The sequence below is a fragment of the Drosophila serrata genome, unplaced genomic scaffold (genome assembly GCF_035046125.1).
Source record: "Drosophila serrata isolate PLE 108 unplaced genomic scaffold, ASM3504612v1 contig_171, whole genome shotgun sequence".
NCBI lineage: Eukaryota > Metazoa > Arthropoda > Insecta > Diptera > Drosophilidae > Drosophila > Drosophila serrata.
Window position 1 is genome coordinate 314,342 of NW_028257069.1, and position 27,681 is coordinate 342,022.

At 40.5% G+C, this 27,681-nt stretch overlaps 1 protein-coding gene across 23 annotated transcripts in view; it reads left to right on the forward strand.

Moving 5' to 3' along the window:
* LOC110185344 (aminopeptidase Q) overlaps positions 1-27,681 on the forward strand; it is a 280,831-nt gene that overhangs the window by 211,880 nt on the left and 41,270 nt on the right. For 20 of the 23 annotated variants that reach the window (XM_086827427.1, XM_086827423.1, XM_086827441.1 and 17 more), the window contains 3 exons: positions 22,022-22,272; positions 22,332-22,602; positions 22,671-22,750. In XM_086827427.1, the coding sequence (XP_086683553.1) occupies positions 22,022-22,272; positions 22,332-22,602; positions 22,671-22,750 (602 nt within the window). The remainder of the gene's footprint in view (positions 1-22,021; positions 22,273-22,331; positions 22,603-22,670; positions 22,751-27,681) is intronic. The other 3 variants (XM_086827436.1, XM_086827435.1, XM_086827434.1) reach the window with 1 other exon arrangement.

Below are 27,681 nucleotides of genomic sequence, written 5' to 3' on the forward strand. Positions count from 1 at the left end.
TCCAATGGCTCTGGATCCACCGACCCGAGCAAACGAGTGCGAGTGCATAGTGCACAGGAGCGCTTAAGACGGGCGAATAGCGCTGTTATCACTGTGGTGGCGACCATATTCTGCGTCGATGCGCAACCTTTCTGGCCTTGGACTGCTATCGGAGGAAGGATATAGAGAGCAGAGCGAAATTATGTATTAACTGCTTGAGCAAGTCGCATGCACTGTCACGCTGCACCAGCAATAAGAAGTCTTCAGTGAGCTTCTCGCCACTGCTCGTTTCATCGTACGAAACCCGGTGAACGGGCAACAAGCCTTCATTAATGCTCTAATTAATCAAGGATCTGAGTCAAACATAGTTTCGGAGCACGTCGTAAAGTCCCTTCATCTGAAGCGGGGTGGCACCCGAGCGTTTATTTTTGGGCTCGGCCCCGATGTTGGTCGTGGTTGCAAGTATATAGTCGAAATGGGCAGTATTATTGCCCTCATTACTCCCGGTCGAAGCGAGTCGATCTCATTCTAGAAGTGGACATGTTGGCGAAAATCATGTTGCCCGATACCATGATCGGACAGCCCGGCGAGCCCATGGCTCAGAATACGCACTTCTGATTTAAGATGGCGTGAGTGACTCAACCCAGTTGTGCTGTCTTCAAGTGCTTTTGGAATCCGAGGCATGGCTGAAGCGATTCTGTGAGGTAGAGTCAGTTCCAGACCGCCCTACGTTAATGTAGGGGCACCTCTGGTGCGAGTCGTTTTTTCAAAAGCCTTACGTACGTCGAGCGGATGGCCGCTAAGTAATCCGGTTGCGCTTTAAAACCTATCTGGACGCAGCCATGGTCCTAGGATCCCATCAAATATCGCTTTATCGGTTCCTGCAATTGGAAAGACGTCTGTCTGGCAGTCCTGAACGGTGGGGCAAATATGTGTAGGAGATCGAGAAATACTTCGCTCTCGGGCAAATAGCATCGGCTGTGGGTAGTGAAAGCAGTTCAGTGAGGATTACTTCCACCACTATACATGTAGCCTCTTGCTTACTCCCACTTTAAGAAGGAGCTTCAGTCGAAAAAACATCGAATCGTTTTCGATGCCTCCTCAAAAACTAGCAGCGGAAAGCCAACATTCTTTGGGCTGGGCCTACTTTTCAAAACGACATTTCTGCAGTCATACTCAATTGGCGGAAAAATCGTTTCGTTTTCACGGCGGATATACAAAAAATGTATCGCTCTATTGATGTGCACCTGGAAGAAGCCCAATATCAACGTATTTAATGGCGGGCGGCGGATGGATTGATCCATGTTTATGCGTTACCGACGCTAATGTTTGGAACGGCTTCTGCGCCCTTCACGGGTATCAGGGTCATTCAGCAACTAGCGAAGATTGAACGGCGTCTGTTTCCGAAGGCGGAGGAAGTGTTGATGATTGAGATATACATACGTGGACGACATTTTTTTGTGGAGGAGATACGGTAGAAGAGACGGAAGATAAAAGGACCCAGGTAGCGAATGCAAAAAAATTCGCTCGCATGGAGTTGTGAAAATGGTCCAGCAATGAAGCGAGTATTCTGCTCTCTATTCCGTTAGAGCATACGTGCAGTCAGACACCTTTAAACTGGGACACTACGGATCCTAACAAAGCGCTAGGAATATATTGGCTCCCAAATAAGGACTGCTTCAAATTTTGGGTCAATTTTAAGATTCCTGCTAGTTTTACCAAAAGGATGATCTTATCGAGCATAGCAAGGCCTTTTAATCCTTTGGGTCTCATCGCGCTGGTCATCATTTCGGGAAAGTTAATTCTGAAGAATGTAACCTGGCAACTCTGAACTGGGACGGCGCGGTTCCTAGTGCGCTTGGGGAACGGTGGCAAGCATTTCGAGACGGCTTCCTGGAGATCGGCGATATAAGTATACAGCGGTGGACTCATAATTCTAATCGAGCCATAATTTCCGCTCAGCTTCACGCGCTTTGTGACGGGTCTTCAAAATCCTATGCAGCTGGGACTTATCTTAGTCTCCAGTACAAGGATGGAACGTGCTACGAAAAATAAAAGGTTACTCTTGCCTGTTACTGCCCGCTGTCCCGCTGCCTTGTCTCCGATCTCAGTAGAGGGCAAATTGCGAGTAAGGGGGCAATTACGCCATTCTGGGCTGTCACACGAGCGTTGTCATCCAATAATCCTTCCAAGCTCTCATCATTTTACGCAACTAGTTATACGCTACTCGCATATCTTGACACTGCACGAAGGGGCGCAGCTAATATAATATATATAATATAATACCAGGAAGACGAGCAGTTCAAACGGTTGTACGGAAATGTGTGAGGTGCTTTCGGACCAGGCCAATTACGTCGACACAGCTTATGGAAGAATTGCCGATTATTCCTGGCGACTGGAGTTGATTACACAGACAGCGCGGAACTGCCTTTTACAAAGGATACATCGCCGTTTTCATTTGCCTGAGCACAAAGGCAGTGCATTTAGAAGCAGTGACGGGCCTCACCACGGATCATTTTCTGATATCACTGGGAAGGTTCATCGGTCGGCGAGGGATGGTTCAACATATCTACTTTGACAACGGAACCAACTTTGTCGGAGCGGACAATTTGATGCAGGGACTTTATGGTAAAAAGTCGCAAGCTCGCATCGCAGCGGAGCACCTTGCATGTTAATCCTCCTCAGTCGCCCAATTTTGGAGGGCTGTGGGAGGCTAACGTGAAGTCGGTGAAAACATCACTCCTCACCTATAAGGAGTTGTCAGTGGTGCTCATAAGCATAGAAGCGTGCCTTAACTCTCGGTCGCTTTGCCCTCTCACAGCTGATGCTGACGATCTAGAGGTGCTCACGCCAGGTCATTTTCTGATTGGGGACTCCATGCTGCCGCCTATCGACCACAATCCAAGTCCTTCGGGGAGCACTTTCTAGTCCAGCAATCGATGAAACGGCATTTCTGGAAGGCTTGGAGTCGAGATTAGCTAGCACATCTGCAGCAGAGGCCCAATTGGGGTCAGGAGACTGAAGGCTTTCAGCTCAACGACCTTGTCCTCATCAAAGATGACCGATTACCGCCGTCACAAAGGCTATTGGGGCGTGTCGTCAAGTTGCACCCAGGGACGGATGCGTTAGTCCGGGTTGTAACGCTTAAAACCAAACAGGGTCAGTTAAAACGGTCAGTGTCCACTGCTCTCACATACGCACCTGAAGTATAATACATTATTTCTTGCGCACATTTCCTATCTCATTTCTCCATACTAGATTCTACCACCCCGTCATCAGGATGGAGCCGGAAAAGCCGAGATGTTTCATGCTCGGTCTAGCATTGGCGGGCTGCATGTTCGGTTTGCCGCTTGTCCCATTGTGCGGGACCGCGGCGTTCAGCCGATTGCTCGCTCGTCACTGGGCAGTGCATATGAGGGAGAACGGAGGAGAAATAAAGAACAGTCTCCAATTGCGAACGCCGCTGAACACACGTCGCCGATCTAACGCTGTTATTCTTAATTACCTACACGGACACGCTCTTATAAGTATACATAGTCAAATTATAAAGCATAATTATATTCTAGCAGTGCTTGATCTAGCTTGGGAACGCCTCTTACAATGACCTCTTGTTCGTTATACAAGGGGACACACTATTCACAACTTGTACATATCTACCTTGATCTGCCATATCTGCGGTAATCGAAAGCTGTGTGAGTTTTTGTTGACAACGAGAAACCATGTCTTAGTCTTGGCAGTTTGCAACGAACATGAAACACTTTTCCCGCAAAAATTACAAAATACATTGAAAAAAAAACATTAAATTATGGCTACAAAGAACTAATGATCCAATACGGCTTGTAATTCCACTTATTTAAGTATTCGCTCTTCTCATTCCTTCTAACCCTTGTTCTTCCAGTTGTGAGGTTACATTTTTTCTTTGCGGTGCTCTCTATCCTTACTTTTCTTTTTATCTACCGTTTCTTTCTCCCACTTTTCCCTTGCTTCGGGCATTATTTTTCTGAAGATTTCGCGTGATTTTCACCAATTTAAAATGGGACAGGGACGAGATTATAGCAAACACAAAATAAAAAAAAAAAACATCTGCAGGTATTTGAAGAATTTTCTCCACCGATCTCCCCGTCGTCGATCATAGGTCGCTCCAAAACACTATCGCTCCCATCTCCTACGACACTGGTCTAGGGCTTCGCTTCTTTTTAAATGCTAGGACTGTTCAGATGGAAAAGAACGCTAATGCCGCTCGCCAAGGCCCTTAACAGAAGCAACGAAACTCGGTCTCGCAGAAACCAACTGACACTCCGCCCTGTTGACCTATTCTGCTTTCTTTTACCATACCATTCAAATTCGGCAACCAAAACACAGATCTGTTGTCAGTCTGTCTTGCAGCACTACAACTGTCAAATACATTGCAATGTTTGATCGCCTAATAGCAGACATTATAAAAAAAAAAACAACTCTCACAAAGCTCAGTTTGATAATTTTTCGCTGTAATGCTACTTAATATTTTAACGGTAAGTTGTTAACATCGCACAGTGGGCCAGTTGTCTCTGCTGGCGGAATTTAATTAATAACTCGGGTAATTGAAGTAATATTTTAATGAAAACTTGAATTTAGATGTATTGATGTATTTTTGACATATTCTAAAAATATGAATGTCTTACCTTAAGTATATCTCATAGTTTTCATATAAAAAAAATAGTCAAATTTTCTATTTTTATAGTCTTTCCAAAATTATACTTACAAAAATTTTAAATCAAATTAAAAAATATATAATAATAAACAAAAAAATATTTATATATCTATATATATATAAATTCTTTGTTCGTTTCTACTTCCTTCATAGACTTGAAAAGTTCTGAACCGTTTAAGCCCAAATTTTTACACAACATGCGTTGAGGTTCCAGCTCGGTTATTGTCTACTTTTGATGATGCTTATCTGCATTTGCGAATATATCAGTTTTTTTTTCGCGTTTCCCCGTGCCCCTACTGCTGCGCCCTCTACAGGCAGCCAGCTGAATCAAAGCATTTCCTGTCAAACATTCAAAACATATTGAAAGAAGAAATCGGAGATAAACATTTTATTTATTTTTTTTCAGGTTCAGTAAGAAACGAAGTCATGCCACCCAAGAAGTCGAGTTTGGGTCGTCGTACTCGCAATACAGAAGCAAAAAAACGTAAGATTACGAAAATGACTGACGAAGAACGGGCCTTCATCCGAAAGACTGAGCGGCTGAAAGCAATGCAGATGCACAACGAGGAATCAGCAGAAAGACGAGCAGATAGGCTTGAGAGAAAACGATTGAGAGTTAGGCAGTCGCGTTCTGAAGCAATCGATTTGATTCACTCTCAAAATAATGAACGCGACAGGGCAAGGGTAGCTGAAGCGCGTTTACAGCTTGCAGCAGATCAAAACCTGCAATACAATCGTCTTGCATTCAGATATAATCCAACTGTTGATTACAGCTCGAATCGCAATGTCGTTATTGGCCGGATGCATCAGGTCTGCATATACTGTCAGGCTCTCAAATTCAAAAACGAACCAAAAGCATTGTGTTGCGCTTCCGGGAAAGTGGAATTGCCTCAACTTGAAGCACCACCAGAGCCTCTGCACTCTCTATTCGCTGGATCTACTGCTGAATCGAAGCATTTCCTGTCGAACATTAGGAAATACAACTCTTGCTTTCAAATGACGTAATTTGGTGCGTAAATTATAACTGCGCAATCCATGCCAACTTTTAAAATCAAAGGACAAATCTATCATAAAGCCGGTTCCCTGCTTCCGTTCCCAGACAGCGAACACAAATTTCTTCAAATGTACTTCATTGGTGATAATGGAGATGAAGTAGATGCACGTTATGGAATCAATAAATCGCTGAAGAGGCCCATTATTTCGCAGCTACAGAAGCTTTTTCATGAACGGAACAATTTGGTGCGTTTATTCAAAACAGCAATCGATATGATGCCTTCGGATACCCATAAAATTGTCATTCATGCAGACAAAACGCCTGCTGGAGAACATATCAGGAGATATAATGCTCCAACTATAGACGAAGTGGCAATTGTCATAGTCGGGGATCAGTTTCAACCTCGACATATTGTTCTCCATTTACGAAACGATCGATTGGTAAACGTCGCAGAAACTCACCGTTGTTACGATGCTTTGCAGTATCCACTAATCTTCTGGGATGGTGCCGATGGATACCATTTCAATGTGAATATGGTTGATCCAGTCAATGGTGTAGAATCGAATAAAAAGTGCAGCGCGATGAACTTTTACTCATACAGGTTAATGGTTCGGAGGACCGATTGCAATCATATATTGAAATGTCTTCACTTGTTTCATCAGTACATTGTCGATATGTATGCAAAAATTGAAGCAGAACGTTTGCTGTTCCTCCGATTGAATCAGACGAAACTTCGGTCAGAGGAATATATCCATTTGCGGGATGCTGTGATGAATGACCGTAATACAACCAACGTTGGAAAGCTCACGATTTTGCCATCCTCATACATAGGTAGTCCACGCCACATGCATGAATATGCTCAAGATGCCATGGCATATGTTCGTTGCTACGGCCGTCCAGATTTATTTATCACCTTCACATGCAATCCAGCTTGGGACGAGATAGTACAGCTGTTATTTCCTGGACAATCGTATAGGGATAGGCATGACTTCACAGCCCGTGTTTTCAAACAAAAGCTCAAGTCACTGATGGATTTCATTGTGAAACATGGAGTTTTTGGATCTGTGCGGTGGGTGCTGGATGTATTCAGTAGAATGGCAGAAGAGAGTTTTGCCGCATGCGCACATACTGATTTGGCTGTATGATAAAATTACTCCAGACGAAATATGATATGCGCTGAGATTCCACTGGCAGAGGTTGATACGGATTTGCATGCAGTTGTCATCAAGAACATGATCAATGGCCCATGTGGTACCCTCAACCCAAGTTCACCATGCATGGTAGACAGGAAGTGTTCCAAGCGATATCCTCGAGAATTTGCAGCCAACACCGTAACAGGGGACGATGGATATCCTCTGTATAGGAGAGGGTCAACTGAAGATGGCGGGACTTCGCCAACTTTAAACATGAGAATTGGTGATATTGAGGTAGACAATCGTTGGGTGTTTCCATACTCACCCCTATTGTCAAAATCATACAAAGCGCACATCAACGTAGAATATTGCAATTCCGTGAAATCGATTAAATATATCTGCAATATGCCACAGAGAAACGTGGCAGGGTAAAGCTAGTATATATATATATATACCTATAACATTCATTGTTTCAAGGCTACTCAGATTCTGACATGTCGGAGTCAACCGAGGAATTGTTATCAAAAGCTAGCAACCTAATAACATCTTCATCTAAATGGACTGGCCTTTTGGGTAACCGCGATGACTTAGATAATGATGTTATAAATGGATCCGATGAAATAAATAACCCATCCATAACATCTTGCATTGTATTTTTTCTTTTGTCCTTATGAGAGTGTTTCAGCCGTATTCTTCGGAAATCTTTATTTCTGGCTTCAAGAGCCTCTACAGACATTAATCCAATAGGCGGAGCTACATGGTTTATGATGTCTGCACCATGAATTAAATTTTTGTGAATTGACGCGGGTATGTAATACCATGGGTATAGTTTAACAAACATTTCAGCCGTTTCCATAGCATATGACCGAAATGCCTCCGTATCGATCTCATATCCACTGGGCAGTACACGAAGAATTACACTGAACTTATATAGAAGCTCTTTGCTAAATCCGGTAATTCTCGCTACCAATTCTGGTTGTCCGAAGAAACGTCTTGCAGTATTTCCATTGTTTGTGTTTCCACTGCTAGCAATAGGTATATCTACCAATAAACCCATTTCTCTTCTAAGTTGCATTTGAATTTCAGATTTCCGTGCCTGTACATCCGGCTTATATCAATAAGAAATGTGTAAAACACATTCGAAAAATCGAATCCAGGCATGAAGGGTCGACAGCCCATATTTAAATAGGTCGGCATCAACCACATAACTTTTCAACAAGTCCAAATTATTCATATTTTTGGGTGCTGCGTGACAAGGACGCTAAACGTTTTGCCATCCAATATTGTCATATTAAATTCATGGCTAATAGTGTATGAATTAGTAATTATTGGTATTATAGCTAATATTTGACTATTTATGTTTTCAGTCTCACACAGATTAATTCCATCAATTCCTTTTGGCAAATTAGCTTGATGGGCCGACAATATCGAGTTGATGATGGTCTCTCGTTCTTCCACAGAATATTAGCTCCTAGGAAAGAAAAGGAAAATAGGTGCTGATCGACCATACACGTTTCGCTATCATTAAACTTTTAACGATAAGTTGAGTGACCACTGCTGCCATCGCATCCCCATTTATATATGGCTGTTAAAAAAGTATTGTTATTATTATTCAATAATTTCTGGGTTTCAAAGACTTGCGGGTACGATTTAATAATACGGCTTACCGTATGGTCAACCAAGCTTTGCAATGTTGTTTCAGCTGAACAATCGGTAAATTTAAGATTTTCTGGATAGCCTAAAATCTTTGCTCATTGCAGCTTTTGATAGCTTGGGTAGATATTTGCATTCCTTTCTTTTGCAGCACATCCGATGCATCGGTTGGAGCCCTAAGAAAATTCTGGCAATATAAAACAAACCAAAAGAAATTAATCCGAATCGATCCAGCTGTTCTCTATAATATGAGAATTCCAAAAATTTAGACCATTTCTTATACATATAGATATTTTAAATTTGTTTATTCTTTCGAAAGTATCTCATCAGTTCCTGAGACACCTTATCAATACCGTTTCGGGATTTACTATTCTCTATTTTCGATAGGAGATTATACAAAAAATTATGATTTATACTATAATAGTCGACCCAGGACGCTTGTTCCAGTTTCGAAAAAATGTTAAGTAGCCTTTATCCAATGAAGAATCACAAACCCAAAATAACCGTCGCTCACTTTCGTGTTCCGCCTCCAACAGAGAGCCTCAACAAAATTGTAGTAACTGAAATGCAGGACTCACGAATTGTTGTCCGTTTGGTTGTCACTCTGTAGCGAAAAGTTTCGAGTTTGTTAAAACCGCTCTTCACGTTCGATTTCTGGATCTTGAAATCGTCCTGCAATCGGTATTTCGAAGATCCCAAAAAAGCCTACCATTAGCAGAGCACATTTTTTACAAGTCTCAAAAAATTCGATTGTAGTAGCACTTTTGAAATCTTGCATACATGTCATACAAGACAGCGAAACGATTTTTATTGTTTTTAATGTTTAAATCCTCATAACATTTTAAGTGGTACCGAAAAGGTGATTTGACTACCAGACTTGACATCATGTTCTCCATTTCATTCAGCATTGCGATATACTTGAAGATGATCCTCCTCTTGTCCGATTGAGAGAAAGTTTTTGAGGGTTGATTTATTACGAGAGAACCTAGTCCTATCCAGCTCAAATCCATTCAACTCACATCTTATTTCGTCCAAAAAATATAAGATGGAATTGTTTTTAAGCAGTCTATCAACTCCGTTTGTACTAGTTGCTCCTGTGTTTTTATCAATAATTCTAAAAAGAGTGCCTTCAAAGTGGAGAAAACACATGGAAGGACATATAATTCTTGGTTTTGTATTGTAATGCAAACTTCATCATTTGTTTTAAAGTGTTGTTGATATGGATGATACGTATGAAATTCCTTTTTAATGATGCTATCATCATTGATAGACTTTTCGTGAACATTCAAAATTTCATTCACTTAAATTGTAATTTAAAAACTTTATTTTAAATTAAATCCATGTGATTATAAAATCAATTTATTTTTTAATGATAGGGCAGTTCGTTAGTTTGAAGCTCCTTGATATATTGATGTTTCCACTTCAGGTTTTGATTTGAAGGCTTTTTATTGTATACTAGCTGTACCCTGCCACGTTTCTCTGTGGCATATTGCAGATATATTTAATCGATTTCACGGAATTGCAATATTCTACGTTGATGTGCGCTTTGTATGATTTTGACAATAGGGGTGAGTATGGAACCACCCAACGATTGTCTACCTCAATATCACCAATTCTCATGTTTAAAGTTGCCGAAGTCCCGCCATCTTCAGTTGACCCTCTCCTGTACAGAGGATATCCATCGTCCCCTGTTACGGTGTTGGCTGCAAATTCTCGAGGATATCGCTTGGAACACTTCCCGTCCACCATGCATGGTGAACTTGGGTTGAGGGTACCACATGGGCCATGGATCATGGTCTTAATGACAACTGCATGCAAATCCGTATCAACCTCTGCCCGTGGAATCTCAGCGCATATCATATTTCGTCTGGAGTAATTTTATCATACAGCCAAATCAGTATGTGCGCATGCGGCAAAACTCTCTTCTGCCATTCTACTGAATACATCCAGCACCGCACAGATCCAAAAACTTCATGTTTCACAATGAAATCCATCAGTGACCTCAGCTTTTGTCTGAGAGTAATTCAAATCGATTGCTGCAGAACGCGACTGCCTAACTCTCAATCGTTTTCTCTCAAGCCTATCTGCTCGTCTTTCTGCTGATTCCTCGTTGTGCATCTGCATTGCTTTCAGCCGCCCAGTCTCTCGGATGGAGGCCCGTTCTTCGTCAGTCATATTCGTAATCTTACGTTTTTTTGCTTCTGTATTGCGAGTACGACGACCCAAACTCGACTTCTTGGGTGGCATGACTTCGTTTCTTACTGAACCTGAACAAAAAAATTAAATTTTTATCTCCAATTTCTTCTTTCAATATGTTTTGAATGTTTGACAGGAAATGCTTTGATTCAGCTGGCTGCCTGTAGAGGGCGCAGCAGTAGGGGCACGGGGAAACGCGAAAAAAAACTGATATATTCACAAATGCAGATAAGCTATCAACATAAAAAGTAGACAATAACCGAGCTGGAACCTCAACGCATGTTGTGTAAAAATTTGGGCTTAAACGGCTCAGAACTTTTCAAGTTTCTTCTTTCAATATGTTTTGAATGTTTGACAGGAAATGCTTCGATTCAGCTGGCTGTCTGTAGAGGGCGCGGCAGTAAGGGCACGGGGAAACGCTAAAAAATTGATATATTCGCAAATGCAGATAAGCTATCAACATTAAAAGTAGACAATAACCGAGCTGGAACCTCAACGCATGTTATGGAAAAATTTAGGCTTATACGGTTCAGAACTTTTGAAGTCTATGAAGGAAGTAGACACGAACAGAGCATTTATATATATATAGATTGAAAATTCAATTAAAATACCGCAAGACTTTTTTGACAACCATAGAAGGTTACTTTATATGGTCAGAAAAGTGACATTCATTCTTCTAAAGTCATACTTTAATGTACCATTTGTTGAGTAAATATATTTTAACTGTGTCGACCTATTTGAATTAAAAACTGATCTTGTTGGGGAAGATAGATTTGAATTACAAGATTTTTTGGAAAAATATTCAATAAAGATATTAATGGAATTCCTTGGATTAGAGTTAATTCCGGTAAAATGAAAATTAAATTAGTAGACCCAAGAAAATTTTTCCATAGAAGACCACACAGACTAAGCCCATTTGAAGGAGAATTGGTACAAGACAAGATTAATGAATTATTACAATGTAAAATTATTTAGCCAAGTTGCGTAGCTTACGCAAGTCCCATAATGTTGGTTAACAAAAAAGACGGCAATCATCGTTTGTGTGTTGATTACCGTGAATTAAATTCTAATACAGTCGCAGATAGTTTTTTTTGCCACTTATATCATACCAGATAGCCAGACTTTATGTTGCCAAATATTTTACATGTTTAGACATGGCAAGTTGGTATTATAAAATTTCCATGCACAAATAATCGGTAGAGTGTACAGCATTTGTCACCCCAGACAAAAAGTGAGGCTTTGGAAAGGTTGCAAATTACTATTGATTGTGTCACGAATGCTGGATTCTCCTTCAATATAAAAAAATGTTATCTTCTCAAGTCAATATCTAGGATATGATAGTTCAATATCTAGGATATGAAGTAAGTGCAGGTGAAATCCGTATTCGCTTAAACTTACAGCGTTACCTACCTTCCAACTTTATGCCAATTTATTGGATTATCGTCATATTTCAAGCAATTTATGCAAGGATTTTCCAATTTTATGAAACCGTTATACCTTTCGATTTCGGAAAAGAATAATTTTGTTGGGAGATCGGAACATGAAGAAATAAGAAAAAAATTTATTTCTATCCTTACATTTAAGCTAGTCTTAGTAATTTTTGACTCGAACCATCCTATTGAATTGCATACCGATGCAAGTTCTCAGGAATACGGTGCCATCTTGTTACACAAAATCAACAACAAGTCTCATGTCATTAAATATTTCAGTAAGGATGTTGTCGTCACTGATTGAAACTCACTTAAAGCATCAAGATCTTAACAGGAGCTATGTTCAGGGTGCAAAGATGGTGGGCAAATTTACAGTCTTTTACATCGGACATACAATATTAATAAGGTAAACGAGTGTCTCATGTTGACTTATTTTCAAGAAATCTGACTTCAGCAAAGTTGAGTTGCAAAATTCCAGAAAAAAGAGTTCACTTGGCAGAAATATCTGACAATTGGCTTTTGCCGAACAGCGTCAAGATTATAAAATAGTTAATATTGTAAAAATAAATTGCTAAAACTTAGGAGTTGAGAGCAGGAATATTATATGTCGGAAAATTCAGCAAAATGGTTGATAAAGAGGCCGAACAGAATTGGCCTCGGTGGCTCCCTTGAGGAATGACAGAAGTAAAAAACCCGGTTTAAGAGAGAGCGCTTAGAATCCACACATTGAGTACGGTTGGAAAAAAATGTTGCAATCCAGTTAGTCAATAAAACAGGTAAACCCAAGAGCTTAAGTTTTTTAGTAATAGTAGGTGATTTACCGAGTCAAAAGCTTTGCTGCAATCGGTGAAGATAAAATCCGTTTGGAAAATCAATTTGAAAGCGTTTCTAATGATAGCACAAAATTCAAGAAGTTTGTAGACGTTGATCTTTTTTTCATAAAGCCGTGCTGGGAGGGGGAAATAATTTACCGGCATTGGTGCTGCAACTGCGCAGTAATTAGAAGTTCGAATTACTTAGGAATAGCACTAAGCTTTGCAATTCCTCTGTAGTTTTCGATATTAGATTTACTGCCCTTTTTATGGATAGGAATGATGAATGATTCCTTCCCACTTTCTGGAAAAAATTAAAGCCGAAGAGACATCTGAAAAAGAATTGACAGAGGTCGGCATAAAGCACCAGCGCAGTGTCTCAAAACACAGCTAGGAACGAGATCTGAACCTGAAGAAAAGGAAGGCTTTAGTGTCTTGAGATTCTGAAAAACATCGTCTTCGCATTTAGCGGGTCATGAAAATGAAATTAGAATTTGTGAGAGAATAAGGATACCAAGAGGTTGTATTGTAGCCAATGAGTACGTAGACCGGGAAAATTTTGCGAATAGGTTCGCTATATCAGGTTCGTTAGACGCGGACCCAGCATTGACATGAAGACAAGAAGAAATAAGTTGGAATCTTCGGATTGAATTAACAAACGCGTAGATATCGGCTAGATCGTCCTATCAGACGCGGTGGACTCCTCACTCACGTCAGAATTATTAACCTTCGAGGAATGCAACGATGTTGAACGACGGTGTGAAGCTATCTATCAAAGGTAGCTCAATTTTTATTACCTGTTCCTACATACCTCCACTGTCGGAACTTCCTATTTATTGGAATCACCTTTCCGCTATTCAGATGGTTTCCAGTAGACTTTTGGATAGAGACCAGTTGGTAGTTCTTGGAGATTTTAATATCCCTGGTGCTATTTGGTGCTCGAATAATTCCACCAATACTCTCAATACACCTACACAACATGACTTTATCGCTGGCTTGTTTGACATTTCGCTGTCTCAAGTCAACCATGTGCGAAATTCCTTACAGCGCTTGCTCGATCTTTGCTTCGTCTCTGATCCTGCGAGAGTCAGTTTAGCAAGGGTGGCGCCTCTGACGCAGCCCGAAGATCCCTATCATCCAACTTTCGATGTGACTCTTGATATTGGGTGTGACGTACAGAATATTTCTGACCGTCCAGCCAATAAAGTCCTATGTTTTCGCAAAACGGACTTTGAACGGCTGAATAATTTTATAAACGAGTTCAATTGGTCCGATCTATACATGTGCACTGACATGGTAGTTGGCATTGATATTTTTTACAGTGCCATGAATTCATTTTTTATTGAATGTGTTCCGTTATATTATCCGCCAAGCTCGAATAAACCGCCGTGGTTTACTAAAGAGTTGAGCCGACTTAAAAATAAAAAATTAGACTGTATGCTAAATTTAAAATCACCGGTTCTCAATCTGCCCTTTCATTTTATTTATCAGCTCGGTCAAACTTTACCGTGCTGAACGCGCAGTGTTATAAAAACTATTTAACTCGTTGTAGGGCCCAGTTCTCACAGGACCCAAAACAGTTTTATAATTTCGTTAACACTAAACGTAAACCTAAAACAAATCCTTCCTCGCTTTCATTTGAAAATACTACCGCAAATAATGATCAGGCAATAGCCGATATATTTTCGCAGTTTTTTCAAACAACCTATTCTAGCTCTTCGTATATATACCAGACTTATTCCTCCGACATACCCAAATCGAACTTAATTTTCTGTCCTAGCCTAAACGAAAGCTCTCTCCTTTTAGATCTTCATCGTGTCAAGCCAGTTTATTCGCCAGGTCCCGACGGAATTCTTGGCTGTGTGCTCAGGTATTGTGCCGACGCCCTGTGCTATCCCCTTCTGAAATTGTTTACCTTGTCCTTAGAAACCTCCCACTTTCTCATTATTTGGAAGGAATCGTTTATTATTCCTCTCCACAAAAAAGGTAGCAAATTGGATGCCAGCAATTATAGAGGAAGTTGTCGGCCATCCCTAAATTATTTGAAAACATTATCACCCCTCACTTACAGCACCTTTGTAGATCGGTTATTTCTCCATGTCAACATGGTTTTATGAAGCGAAGATCAACAACAACAAATCTTTTGGAGCTCTCTTCCTATATTATAAAGGGCTTCCATAATAATTGTCAGACAGATATAATCTATACTGATTTCAGTAAAGCATTTGACTCTGTTAACCATTCTCTCCTCGTTAGAAAACTCGATTCAATGGGTTTTCCAAGTGATCTTCTTAATTGGATCTCTAGTTATTTGAATGGCAGGACGCAAAAGGTCCTCTTTAAGAATAGTTTATCCAATGTTCTAAGGGTTACATCTGGTGTCCCGCAAGGAAGCCATTTGGGACCCTTATTGTTTACATTGTTCATAAATGACCTGCCCAAAGTCTTGACTAACTCCAGAGTACTTATGTACGCGGATGACGTCAAGCTTTGCGTGCAATACAATGACGTTGCCTGCCAGTCGGATTTACAAACAGATCTTAATAATTTTCAAACTTGGTGCCGTGTAAACTTATTAAACTTAAATGGCTCGAAATGCAAGCTAATGACATTCTCTCGTGTCGCTCCTAAGCTTGCTACTTACACGCTGAACGGCTGCTCTTTGGAAAGAATTAATACAGTTGACGATTTGGGCGTCCGCTTGGACCCAAAACTTGACTTTATTGATCATATTTCGTCTATGGTGAATAGAGCCAGGGGTGTGCTTGGATTTATTAAACGGTGGTCGAAGGAATTCAATGACCCCTATGTTACTAAATCCTTATATACTTCCTTAGTTCGTCCTATCCTAGAATATGGATGCTGCGTTTGGAGCCCTCAGTACGGCGTCCATAGTAAACGCATTGAGTCGGTTCAAAAGAACTTTTTACTTTTCGCTCTACGCGGTTTAAATTGGGATGCAAACCAAAGATTACCTTCCTACTCTAGTAGACTCCTATTAATAAACTTGCCGTCCTTAGCCAATCGTAGAACGATGCTAGGGATAACCTTTATTTTTAACCTTATCCATGGTGATGTGGAAAGTGCAGACTTGTTGAGTCAGCTTAATTTCCATGTACCATGTAGAGCCACTAGATCCTATATCCCATTAGTGTTGCGCCACTGTAGGACCTCCTTTGAACTGCATGAACCTTTTAGAGTGTTATGTGCAAATTATAATGATTTGTACACACTAATCTCTAACGTAGATTCCCTTCCCAAATTAAAATCTTTAATACTAACACACTTAGTAAGCATGCAAGCTAACAATCTGGCAGCACGCCGGTAGTCAATTTTCCTCGTATTCTGTCCTATATTTTCCATCGCGCCTACTAACACCTAACCCAAACAGGCACCTGCCTGGTGTCATACGGGCCACTTGTATGTACTGACCTTAGTGCATCAACGTCCAAGAAAAAAAAAAAATATGCTTTGAATTAGCCTGGAACTCATTTTTACATCGATTTAGGTGGTTTCATCAGCAATCAGAATTGTGGGCTTAGAATTTTGTGCGAGCTTTCAAATATCTAGAAAGGTCCACCTGTGACCCAGTCCTGGTGAATTTCTTGTAAAGTCAAGACTTAAAGTTTTAAAGGTAAGAAAGTCGACGAGAAAACCATGGGGGCTTTTGAAACGCATCAGGTGAAGAAAAGGATGGGATACAAATGTCAAAGGCAGAGTATAAAATGTCATAAAAGTGCCTAACCATGTTATTGGGGTCGTCTAGAGAATCCAAAAAAGGCCAATCAGCTAGGGATAAATAGGTGTTAATGCCTTTAAAATTAGCTTTGCGGAAGCAGCGAAAAGTTGTTGGTTCGACTTCTGGATTAAGAAGCAAAGGAAACGCCGCTTCAAGAACTATCTCCAGTGTGGGGTGATAAGCATCTTCAGGACAGGAGATAGGGTCAATTCTTGAGACAAGGGCGTTGGCAGACTCAAACGCAAAGATGAGGTCCAAGATTTTATCATCACAGTTTTTTACGTAGTTCAATTGGCCCAAGGAAATGTCAATAAGACCATGGACTAAGACATGTGTTACAGTGCGACCAAGAAAATTGGTGTCAGGTGATGACATCCAAGTTATGGAAGGATGATTTAAACCGCTCATAGCTATTAAATGGTCATTAACACCCAGAGTTGAGTGAATTCCCTGGATTAAAGACAGGTGCTGAAGATAAATAGTAGTGTCAGACCGGGGTGGGATGAAAGAACTTGAACTTGAACACGAACCGCAACAAACTCTAACGTATTATCTGAATAGGTTAATTGAACCAGTTCAGAAATTAGGTCAGACTTCACTGCAATAAAAACACCGCCGCCAGTACGCATTTGACGGTCACGCCTGTAGACAAAATGCATAGTTGCCAGCGAATAATTCGCAATCAGAAACACAATCAGAGGAGTTAAGCCACGTTTCAGTGAAAGAAATAACGTTGGCCTCGAAGGAGGCACTATTCGCGTGCAGCATGCTAAGTTTCCCCAACAGACTACGAGAATTCTAATAGTGCAAAGAAAACGAGTGGATTAGTTTTTTGGAGGACTGGTTGAGGGAATCAGAGGCACTCCAGTCCGAGGGTTACTCTTGTAAAGAAATTCATGAACAATAGCATGTTTGGGCCATACGGAAGTATCAAAAACCTTATTATATAACGCGTCAGAAAGTACAATGGAAATAGGCCTGGAAACTAGAGGAAAAATATGTATCTGCACAGACTCATTTGCGACTATTGAAGCCATAAAAAATATATATATATATATGGTACCAAAATATAAACAAAGATGGTCTTAATATTGCTGGCTACACAAAAAACGCAGCATTTACCAAATCCCACGAATCGAGCGAATAAAACTCACAAGATTACGTCTTGGATATACTAAATTAACCCATGCAAACAAGTTTTTACAGCCACCGTCAAACCTATGCCAATTTAGCAATATCACAGACGCTACAATTGAGCACACACTAAACGAATGCCCAGCCTTCCACAACCTCCGAGTCCCAACCACCTACTTCCTCCCACTCCTCAGCAACCCAACACCCGACAACATTACAACAGTTCTTTCTTTCCTAAAAAAGGCCAATATACTTCATAAATTATAAATGTACAGATATATATTACTTTATGCATTATCTATTTAGTAAATTGCAATTCAAGTACAAAATATATAAATATAAATAGATCGTGAATAATGTGATATTGACACTCATCCTGTAGCTTAATTTGTAATTAAGTATACAGTGTTCAAATAAATAAATGTAACGCGTCTAAACGTGCAATTTTAAATTCTTTTCTTTTTTTTTTTTTTTGAAACGATTTTATTTACAATCTGTCTATATTTAAGACAATAAGCAAATTTTTTAACAATCACATTGACAGGAATAGAAAGCTTTCAATAAAGCTTACTATTATATTACATACTATTTATAGTTTTACAAATACTGGAGATCGAGGACATGTTTTCTTTTAAGCCTTCTAATTTCTGAGCTATTATTTGCAAGATTAATTGCTAAAGTATTTGTATGGCTTTGTAATTTGTTTACATATGCTATACTGTGTTTTCTTATTACATCTTTTACAAATGGGATATTCAGGTCATTATGGATGTTTACATTTGTCACATAAAAAGGAGCATTTACAATTTTTCTTAACATTTTTGATTGGAATCGCTGGAGGATCTCTATATTTGAGGTACTGGCTTTATATAGCAGTATTTTGTTCTCTATGCTGACTTGAGAATTTCGACCCAGTAACCAGGTCATTTTGTTAGCTTTTATAGTTAGCTGTTGTCTCTTTGCCTTTATGTGATTCTTCCATGTAAGCCTGCGATCAAAGTGCATGCCAAGATATTTAACTGTGTCACTTTGTGGAATAGGTGAGTTATTGAGTCTCACTTCTGGGCAGTTTCCAGCTCTTAAAGTAAATGTTATCTGTACAGACTTAAGCGGATTTACTTTTATTTTCCATCGCTGAAACCACTCATCAATAAGGTCGAGCTCGTGTTGTAGGTATACAGATGCTTCTTCCCTAAGGGAGCTATTTGCTATGATGGCTGTGTCGTCTGCGTAGGTTGCTACTCTTACATTATTTGCAATCAGCATGTCCGCAGTGAATAGTGTATATAATACAGGACCTAGGACGCTACCTTGTGGGACGCCAGCATTTATGTCTACTATTGAAGAAGCCTCCTCTCTTTGCTGAACGTAGAAGCGGCGTTTATCGAGATACGATTTAAGCAGCAAATAGTATGGTGCAGGCAACCATTTTTTTATTTTATATAGTAGGCCTTTGTGCCATACTCTATCAAACGCTTGCTGGACATCGAGAAATGCTGTGGTGCAGTATTCCTTACACGTAATTTTAAATGAAGAAATAAATGTTGCTCAATTTAATAGCGACGTCTTTCTCAGATGCATAAAATATTAAGGCGAGAGACAAAAACTAGGCTTTTTGGGGCAACGCCAGCAAAAGCTACCGGACTCCTTTGGGCAACTCCAGAGATCGTTGAATGGTGTGGTCTGAGGCTATAAATTGGAGGAGATGCGATAGTGACCGCCGACCCAATCGCAGAGTAAGCATCCTTCAGTTGGCTCGAGGCCAGCAAGGTTTTGCTTGCGTCAGCAGCATGCGACGTAGATGCCTGTTCCACGTTGACTGGCTGCAAGGTCGGAGATGCGACGATATCGGCTAGTCCAGAGCAAAGGGCAGCGTTCAGTACTTGACCAGACGCAGCGACATCGGCGGCTGAGTCATCGGCAACACCCGCGGTATCACCATTGGGTGGGTTGCGAGGGCTGAACAGCAAAAGGGAACTCGCAGGGTCTGCAACATGCAAGAGATTATTAAAAATAGTTCCCGTTTTGATATTTGGTGTGACGCTTATCAGTTTCATCGTTTTGAAGAAAGATTCCGTTTTCTGGAAACGGCTTGCTAAAGCCAAATGGGCTTGTCTCATAAGAATCCGCATTTCAGATATAATATGTAGGCAGCTCGGGCAGGTCCAGTCCAAGCCAGCGTGATCCCGTATGCGATCAGCGATGCGCGGGCCACAGCCAGTGTGTGCGGCGTTGGTGCACAGCCAACAATAAACAGTGGCTAGCCTCAAAGTAATTTTGCAGCCATGTGGACAATCCGTGACACAACAGGTTGACATTATGTTGAATTATTGATAAATCGCAATAAGCACTTGAAAGTAAAAGAAAGGCAATTAAATTGTGTGGCGAAGGAACCGATCAAAACAGAAACAGAGCGAGAGAAAAATATAAGCTTTTATCTCAGTTCAAGAAGATATGAGTTTGTGTGATTGTTCGCGGTATGCAGATCACTTGCAGCAACAAAGACACTGAAACCGATGCAGCAGTAAGCGGTTAACGCACAGCACAAGAAAACGAGAGCAAAAGACTATTTTTCGCCGATTTTGTTTTCGGAAATTAAAGTCATTGTCTTTATATGAGATGATCCAGATGTTTTGGGTAAATAAAGATCGCCGAAACACTGATCACTTGCTAAAAATGTCGGCTTTTTAGAATTAATTTTCAACTATTCGACTATTAATGGTTCGATAGCATGTCCAAGTATATCCGTGTGTTGAGAATTGTATTACGTGCAAAATGTCAAAGTCTTCTTCGTTCAAAGTTAAAGTAAGTCTTCATCCAATACCAAAAGTAAATATGTACACCTTTGCACACAATTCACATAGACATAACTGGAAAGTTGAGTGACAAGATTGATCAGAACGAGTACATTATTACATCATTTACTAAATTTGTCTTAAAATTGATGCTGAAAATTTCATAAATGCTGTCAAGTCGGCTATTTCCCAATTTAGAGTACCAAATCGCCTGATAAGGCAGGTGTTTCGCCAACACTAGATTTAGTGAGTTTTTTTCACAACAAAAAATTAATTTGCATTTGATTGTGACAAGTGCAAGTAGAGTAAATGGACAAGTTGAAAACACCTTAAAGAACTTATTAACGGCCGTTGCAACTAGCAATCGATCTTGGCAAGGTGCATTAGGTGAAGTTCAATTAGCTTAGAACAGAACGGTCAGTCGAGTGACAAAGGCAAGCCCCTTAGAATGGTTTATTGGCAAAGTTGTCCGCCCGTTGGGGTTGCTTCCACCCTACGATATGGTAGAAGAGGTCGACTTGGCAGAAGTGGGAGCACGAACAGGTCAAAATATTTCAGCAGCATATAACAAGGTGCAATTTGATAAAAACAAGGCTAAAGTTGTTAGATGCAAAGTTGGAGATTTCATGTTGTCCAAATTGTGGGGGCCGTTTTAACTGAATTGTTATAGGGGGATAGATATCATACCAGTTGAATTTGAAAGTTGTAATAAGGATTTAAATAACAAATTTGAAAAAGACACTTTTGAAAGAGACAGTTATGAAATCATGTGAAAAGAAATCGTTGAAAGAGACAGCACAGGTGCCTTAAGGGCTGATGATGAAATTTTTAATAATAATGTTGGTAGAAGTGCAAAACAATTGTTTGGATAATATATAACATAATGTAAATCCTGAATGGTTCATGATAATGAACCAGAAATATGAAGATATAATTTGTAATAAAAATCGTAAGTTTAGATGGAAAATTAGAAATTATATTTGAATAAACTGTAATAAGTTTGATTGAATTGTAACAAAGCATTTTTTGTAAATTGCACGAGGTGGTGTAATGGTCAGGATGGCCGTGTCGGCGCACACTAAAAGTGTGTGGACCTTAGTATGAGTTTATGGGTATACAGTCCCAGGAATTTTACCAGGAGACTAATTTCATAGTTATAGGAGTATTGCATCAGCCTCTAATTGGGTCATGATTGGTTGTCTGTATATTGTCGCTTTAAGAAGTGTCGTTTTAACAGGGCGACAGCGTAGTGTCGATGTCGCAGAGTATGGTTCGGTGTTAAGCATAGAAAGAAGGGACGACGCAGGTATTTGTGTTTAGAATTTCGTGTGTGCGTAACAGAAACTCGCTGTGCCACTACAACAAAATAAAAAAAAAACTCTATAAATATCAATGTATTATTATAACGTTATGAATATATAAAAAGGCATACATTATATGAAATTTTTATAAAAAAAAAAAAACAGGGAACTGTAAAAGCTGAAATCGACTTACCACCACTAAACATTATATCAGAAGCAAGACTACCTGAAGACGTTTCGCCTATCAGTTATGAAATCAACATAAAACCAAATGTGGAAAATCAAACTTTCAAAGGATGTATTGAAATTTACTTAAGATGGATTATCGACTCCAAAAAGGTGCATTTTCATGCACACGAAAGTTTATTTATTGATAATAGTGTGATTAAACTAACAAAATATAGATCCAAAACTAAGTAAGTACTTCTTTGAATTACTAAACCAAAATAAATATATCACATATTTTATAAACTAGGGTGACTTCCGAAAATGTAACAATTTTAAGAAGTAGAAGACTACCACGGAGTGCCATATTTGTATTGTACCTCAATGAGACAGTGGAACAGGATTCTGAATGCAGACTAAAAATTTATTTTGAAGGAAACATATTAAATGTACCGGAAGGACTCTATAGAGGATATTATAAGAATTATTTAAATAATGAGGAAGAAATATATTTAGCCACAAACATGAAGCCCAACCACGCTCGGCGATTATTTCCCTGCTTCGATGAACCCGGAATAAAGGTTATATATGTTAAATAATATCAATACATATTTTTATGTTATTTTATAATTGGTTATTATATATTTAGGTTCCGTTTAAGGTATCCATTGCCAGACCTAGGAAATATATAACTATTTTCAACTCGAAATTGCATCACACAGTTCAAGAGTATGTATCCAAATTGTACCAACTTAATCCCTTGTTCACACTATGATCATTAACTTGAAACATCCTTACTGAGAGTAGGCCTTGTTATACCAATTATGCCCATAGCTTAGTATAATTAAAGTCAGCAGTGAGCATTTTAGTTATATTCGACCTTGTGAAGTACATCTAATTTTCTGCGGCCTTGCCGATGTACCCATATCTGTCCCGCCCGCGTTGCAGCATAGTCAATTTAGTCATGTCCGTCCGTTTCCCCGTTCCTCAGTTTTAAAATAAAGCTTTTCAGTCTCTTATAAATTCTCATTAGTATATAAAACGGATAGAAGCTCTGACCATAGGAACAATTGAAACATTTTTAGAAAAAAAATAATCATACTTTCCCGGTTTTTAACATACTTTAATCTACTTCGAGGCATGATTATTTTGTGTTATTGGAGAATTTAACATAGGTTTTCATTTAATGAGAAAACGAATTACTCTATCAAATAGCTACCATAAAAGTGATCGAAAAATTAATGGAAAACTAGAAAGGAAGCTAAGTTCGGCTGACTGAAGTTTATATAACCTTACTTTTTACAATTGGATCATAAAGAATTAATCGAATTTAATTAAATGAAAAGAAAATCGAACAAAAAATTTAAAAGTTAACGTAAGCTAACATAAGTCAACGAACTAGACCCCGACTTTTGTTTGTTACTCCGGGAAAAATATCTGATGCAGACTTAGCCGTAACCTGCATATTTCCGTGGCCGCTGTGAGTCTTTTGTTAGCTATAAGTTCATTTTTAATTCAGTTTGTCTTAATATCCAGTATAAAGAGCACTGCTCATTCAAAAGGAGGCTTTGGCAATTGATCGCTATCTGAGTCCTTAGGCTAGAAGTTAGAAGAAGGACAGTCGTCCTCCCAACTAATCTTCATATCTCATCAATAAAAGTTACCTCTGCACTCTGCATACGGTCCCCTGCGTGGGACATCTGAAGCATTTAATAATTACACCTAAAGGATTAATTAATTGGCGTCCAACATAAGCAAACACACGGAAGATAAAAGAAAAAGTGAAAACTGAAAAAAGCCAAACCAGAAAATAGTGACCAATATTTTTTCAAAACTAATTCACAAACACATTGTGGAGAGAATGTAAGTGGGTGGATATCAATGGTCAAGTTTTTGTTGGATCAACAACAATTTTTTGGCAAGCATTAGTGCAATAAAAAAAATAAGTTAGTGTAAAAAAAAATGTAGTTTTTTTTGTTGTTTTTCCTTTAAGGGACTTGGTTAAAATCTGTGCTGCAACTAATATTCATTTTGGCATATCGATAACATACCCTCAATTAAAATAACAGCCGAGATAATTATGGAAATTTTAATTTTCATATTTGTGGTTGTTTTTGCCAATACATATTTCTACTTTATAAATTTTGTTATACTTTACATGCGCTCCGCGGCGGTACTTCCTCGCAATCCCTTGCCCACTACAAGATTACGTCCGCATATACGCTGATAATAAATCGCCTAGATTTACCTTACTGTGACAAGCGGCCAATGCATGATCTTTAACAGGAGCTATGTATCCTAAGATAGGTGACATGCAGTTGCACTACTTTTTTGATGAATTGGAGAACAAATTCAACATGTCATACGGGGCATCAGTGGATAAAATTTTATGTGACAAATTTCGTGAAGACGCCCTATGCTCTATGTTCCGTTTAAGGTATCCATTGCCAGACCTAGGAAATATGTAACTATTTTCAACTCCAACTTGCAACAAAAACAGCTTCTGTTAGCTATGGATCTACCATCATCCTCCTGGTTGTAATAATAGGCATGGCCACAGAACTCCGACGAAAATGTAAACAGACGGAAAGAACAGGAAAAACAGGAACAGGAAAAGCCTACACAACCCGGACCGGTACTCTTTTACTTTGCGACCGAAGACAGTCGCGTTTAAGGAGGGGAGAGATAACAAACTAGACTCCACAATCGTTGAAGAAGATGCAAGCTCAGTACATATGGTGCAACTGGGTGAAGAAACTAGAAATTCAATCTACTACCAACTCAGGAAACTCCCGGATTAGTGTTCCCACGATCGCTACCCAAAAAGATGCAAGCTCAGCGCATGTGGCTTACCTTATCTAGGGCATCTGACAATGCATTAACCAATTGTAATTAGAAGCGGTCAATAGTTACAAATCGTCTTAAGCAGCTAATGAGAACAAAGAACGTAAAAAGTACCGTCGGCAGCAGGGACGGCGACAACGATGGAAGAACAAGTAGCCTAAATAAAAGATTGTAAAGCTTAAGCGTATTCAGTTTTTTATCCAACTCAATTCAATAAAGATTATTTTTCTTATTAAAAAATAACTAATAATCTTTATCTTATATATATTGTCATACCTCTGTAAAGAAAACCATAAGGTATAGGAACATCCAATTAGAAATAAACCTGAATATCGTCATCTAATTTTTACACCCATACATCCCACAAAGTAAACCTTTGGCAAGCTCTCGCGATCACTGACCCATAGGGATCCAAATAGCCGGAGAACTCATTTCTAAGAACACAAAACCAAAAGTTCTCAGCGGAATTGCGGTCACCAGCTCGCTTATACAGCCTGCAATTTTTTTTTATTTAAACATATAAAATTAATTTACGTTGATCAACTAACTTGAGACTTTGTTTACATTGAGGACGAAGAGCCATGAAAACATAATAGGAAAAGGAAATATCAGTTTTAATGACATGTAAACAACAAAGAAGAGATTACAATATAAAGACACGAGAAATGTGTCGTCCTCTTGTTCAAAGGTCGCCGTGATGACTTTTCTTGAGTCGCCATTTGATCGTCGAGTTGACCAATGATGCTGCTAGCTGGTTTGTATGTGCTGCGAGGCGTTCATTATACCGACCTGAGTGGTGGTTAATTTGCCCCAGTAGGTATGTGTAGGTCGCTTCCATGAAGCAATTGTAACGATACGCAGCGCTCGGTTTTGGAAACGTTGAACCCTCATGACGTTGGTGTCAAAAGCCATGCCCCATAATTCGAGCAATTTGTTCTCAAGGCTGAGCTTGCTAGAAGACTTTTAGCAGCCAGTTAAGCTTCTTAATTTTAGAACGGCATGTAGCTGCGATCTTTATTGTATGATGCTTCTAAGTGGGCCGCTTGTCCAAGATCGAACTATTAACCTTGAGGTGATTGTGGAATAGAGACGTTGTGCAGATTGAACGTGGGACACAGTGTGTCCGACACACCAGTACTCTCAAACTGAAGTTGCAGTGCAGTAATTTCTCCTGTTCAGGATTTTTGAGTCCGCCTGAATTCTAAACTGGACTTTATCTATAATATTTTGTGCACGGTGAATAAAGCCAGAGATTAACGTGGATTTTTTAAACATTGGAACACCTTGTTTAGCAGGGCGATCCTGCCCACAAAGATTCCTTATCGGAGGCCAAATATTTCCAACGTCGCTGTCGAATAATTAACCCGTCAGGGTTGAAAATGCAAAGGCGGGAACGTCGTTGATATTTCAGCGTCAGCTTTTATTCGCTGCTTACATAAGACTAAAACATAACTTAGAACCGGTCGCTTTGCCTCGTTAAAGCGTGAGCGGGAGATCGGCAATAATTGGAGTGCGAGAGCAAGCCGGGGACAGAAAGCTCGCTCCTGAACAGAGGCGGCTCAGTGGGCCCCTCACGTAAACATCCTGCCTCCCCTTACAATCGCTCGGGTTGCAACAGGGTCGTTTCAGCTATGGCTGATGGCAGGCTTCAGACACAACCCAACCGAAGACGGTGCTTTGGGCCACTGGCAGTCCATCCTGGATCTGCAGAAAGCCGGGCCGCATCACTCCCGAGAACTTATCCGCGCCTAGGACCACGGAGATGGGCGCCGGTAGATAGAACCGCTCGTCGGCCAGGGTGATGTCGCGGAAGTGGGCCCGCACCGTCTCGCTTAGCTCCCGGATTGGAGTGCGGATGCGCACGTGAGGCTCCACACTGAATACCACGTCGAAACGGACATCCCTTTCCGTCTTGGAGCCCACAGTGGCCGAACTAATTTGCTCACTGCCAAAGTTAGTGGTGGGTAGACGGAAGCTAGCTGCCAGCGACGCGTCGATGCAGCTCGTAGGCGTGCACGGGTCGATGAGCGCGGACGTGTCGAAGGTGCGCGGTACGTTTTCAATCCGTACCAGCGCGGTAGGAAGGACATTGACGCTGTGTCGCTGCAGCAGCGGGCGCCCCTGGCAAATGGTGGACGGTTGCCTTTGCGCGATGGACGCTGGTGTACGGGCGGGGGTCGGCCGTCGAGTGGCGGAGGGCGTCCGGGGAGCGGCTGCAGATTGCCGAGAAGGAGGCGACGGTGTCCCGAGGCCGGCGAGCATTCTGCCGCAGCCGGCGCGGAGCCAGTGGTCGCTCGGATAGGTGAAGCAGAGTCTTATGGTCCTGGCCACACGTTTTGCAGCAGTCCCCTCGCCGACACGCTCCGTCACAATGCTCGTGGGTCAAACAGCTGGGACAGTACTTATTAGCGAGGACCGCCCGTAGCCGCTTCTCAGCACTCAGGCGCAGAAAACAAAGGCATTTTCATAGTGGGTGGATCCCCCTGCAGACTCGGCAACGGTTGGATAAGATACCTCGAGTACATCTGTTTTCTTGTGCGATAGCGGTGCGTGGACGGGGAGTTATCGTGCTGGGTATGACTGCCCGAATGACGAAGAACAATGAAGGTACGAGTGCGAATTTCGTATTGGATCTACAGATTATTTCGGGTTCCACCGTGGCTAGAAGGGCCCTCCAACAAGAAAGTGTCCAGGAATAAGTGCCAACAAGTCGGCGGGTTCTTCGGACATGGAAGCGATCGGGTGCGAATTCAGGCATGCTTCGATTCTCGCCAAGAGCGTGGACAGCTCTTGAAATGTGTATTTGCGCGTGGCCG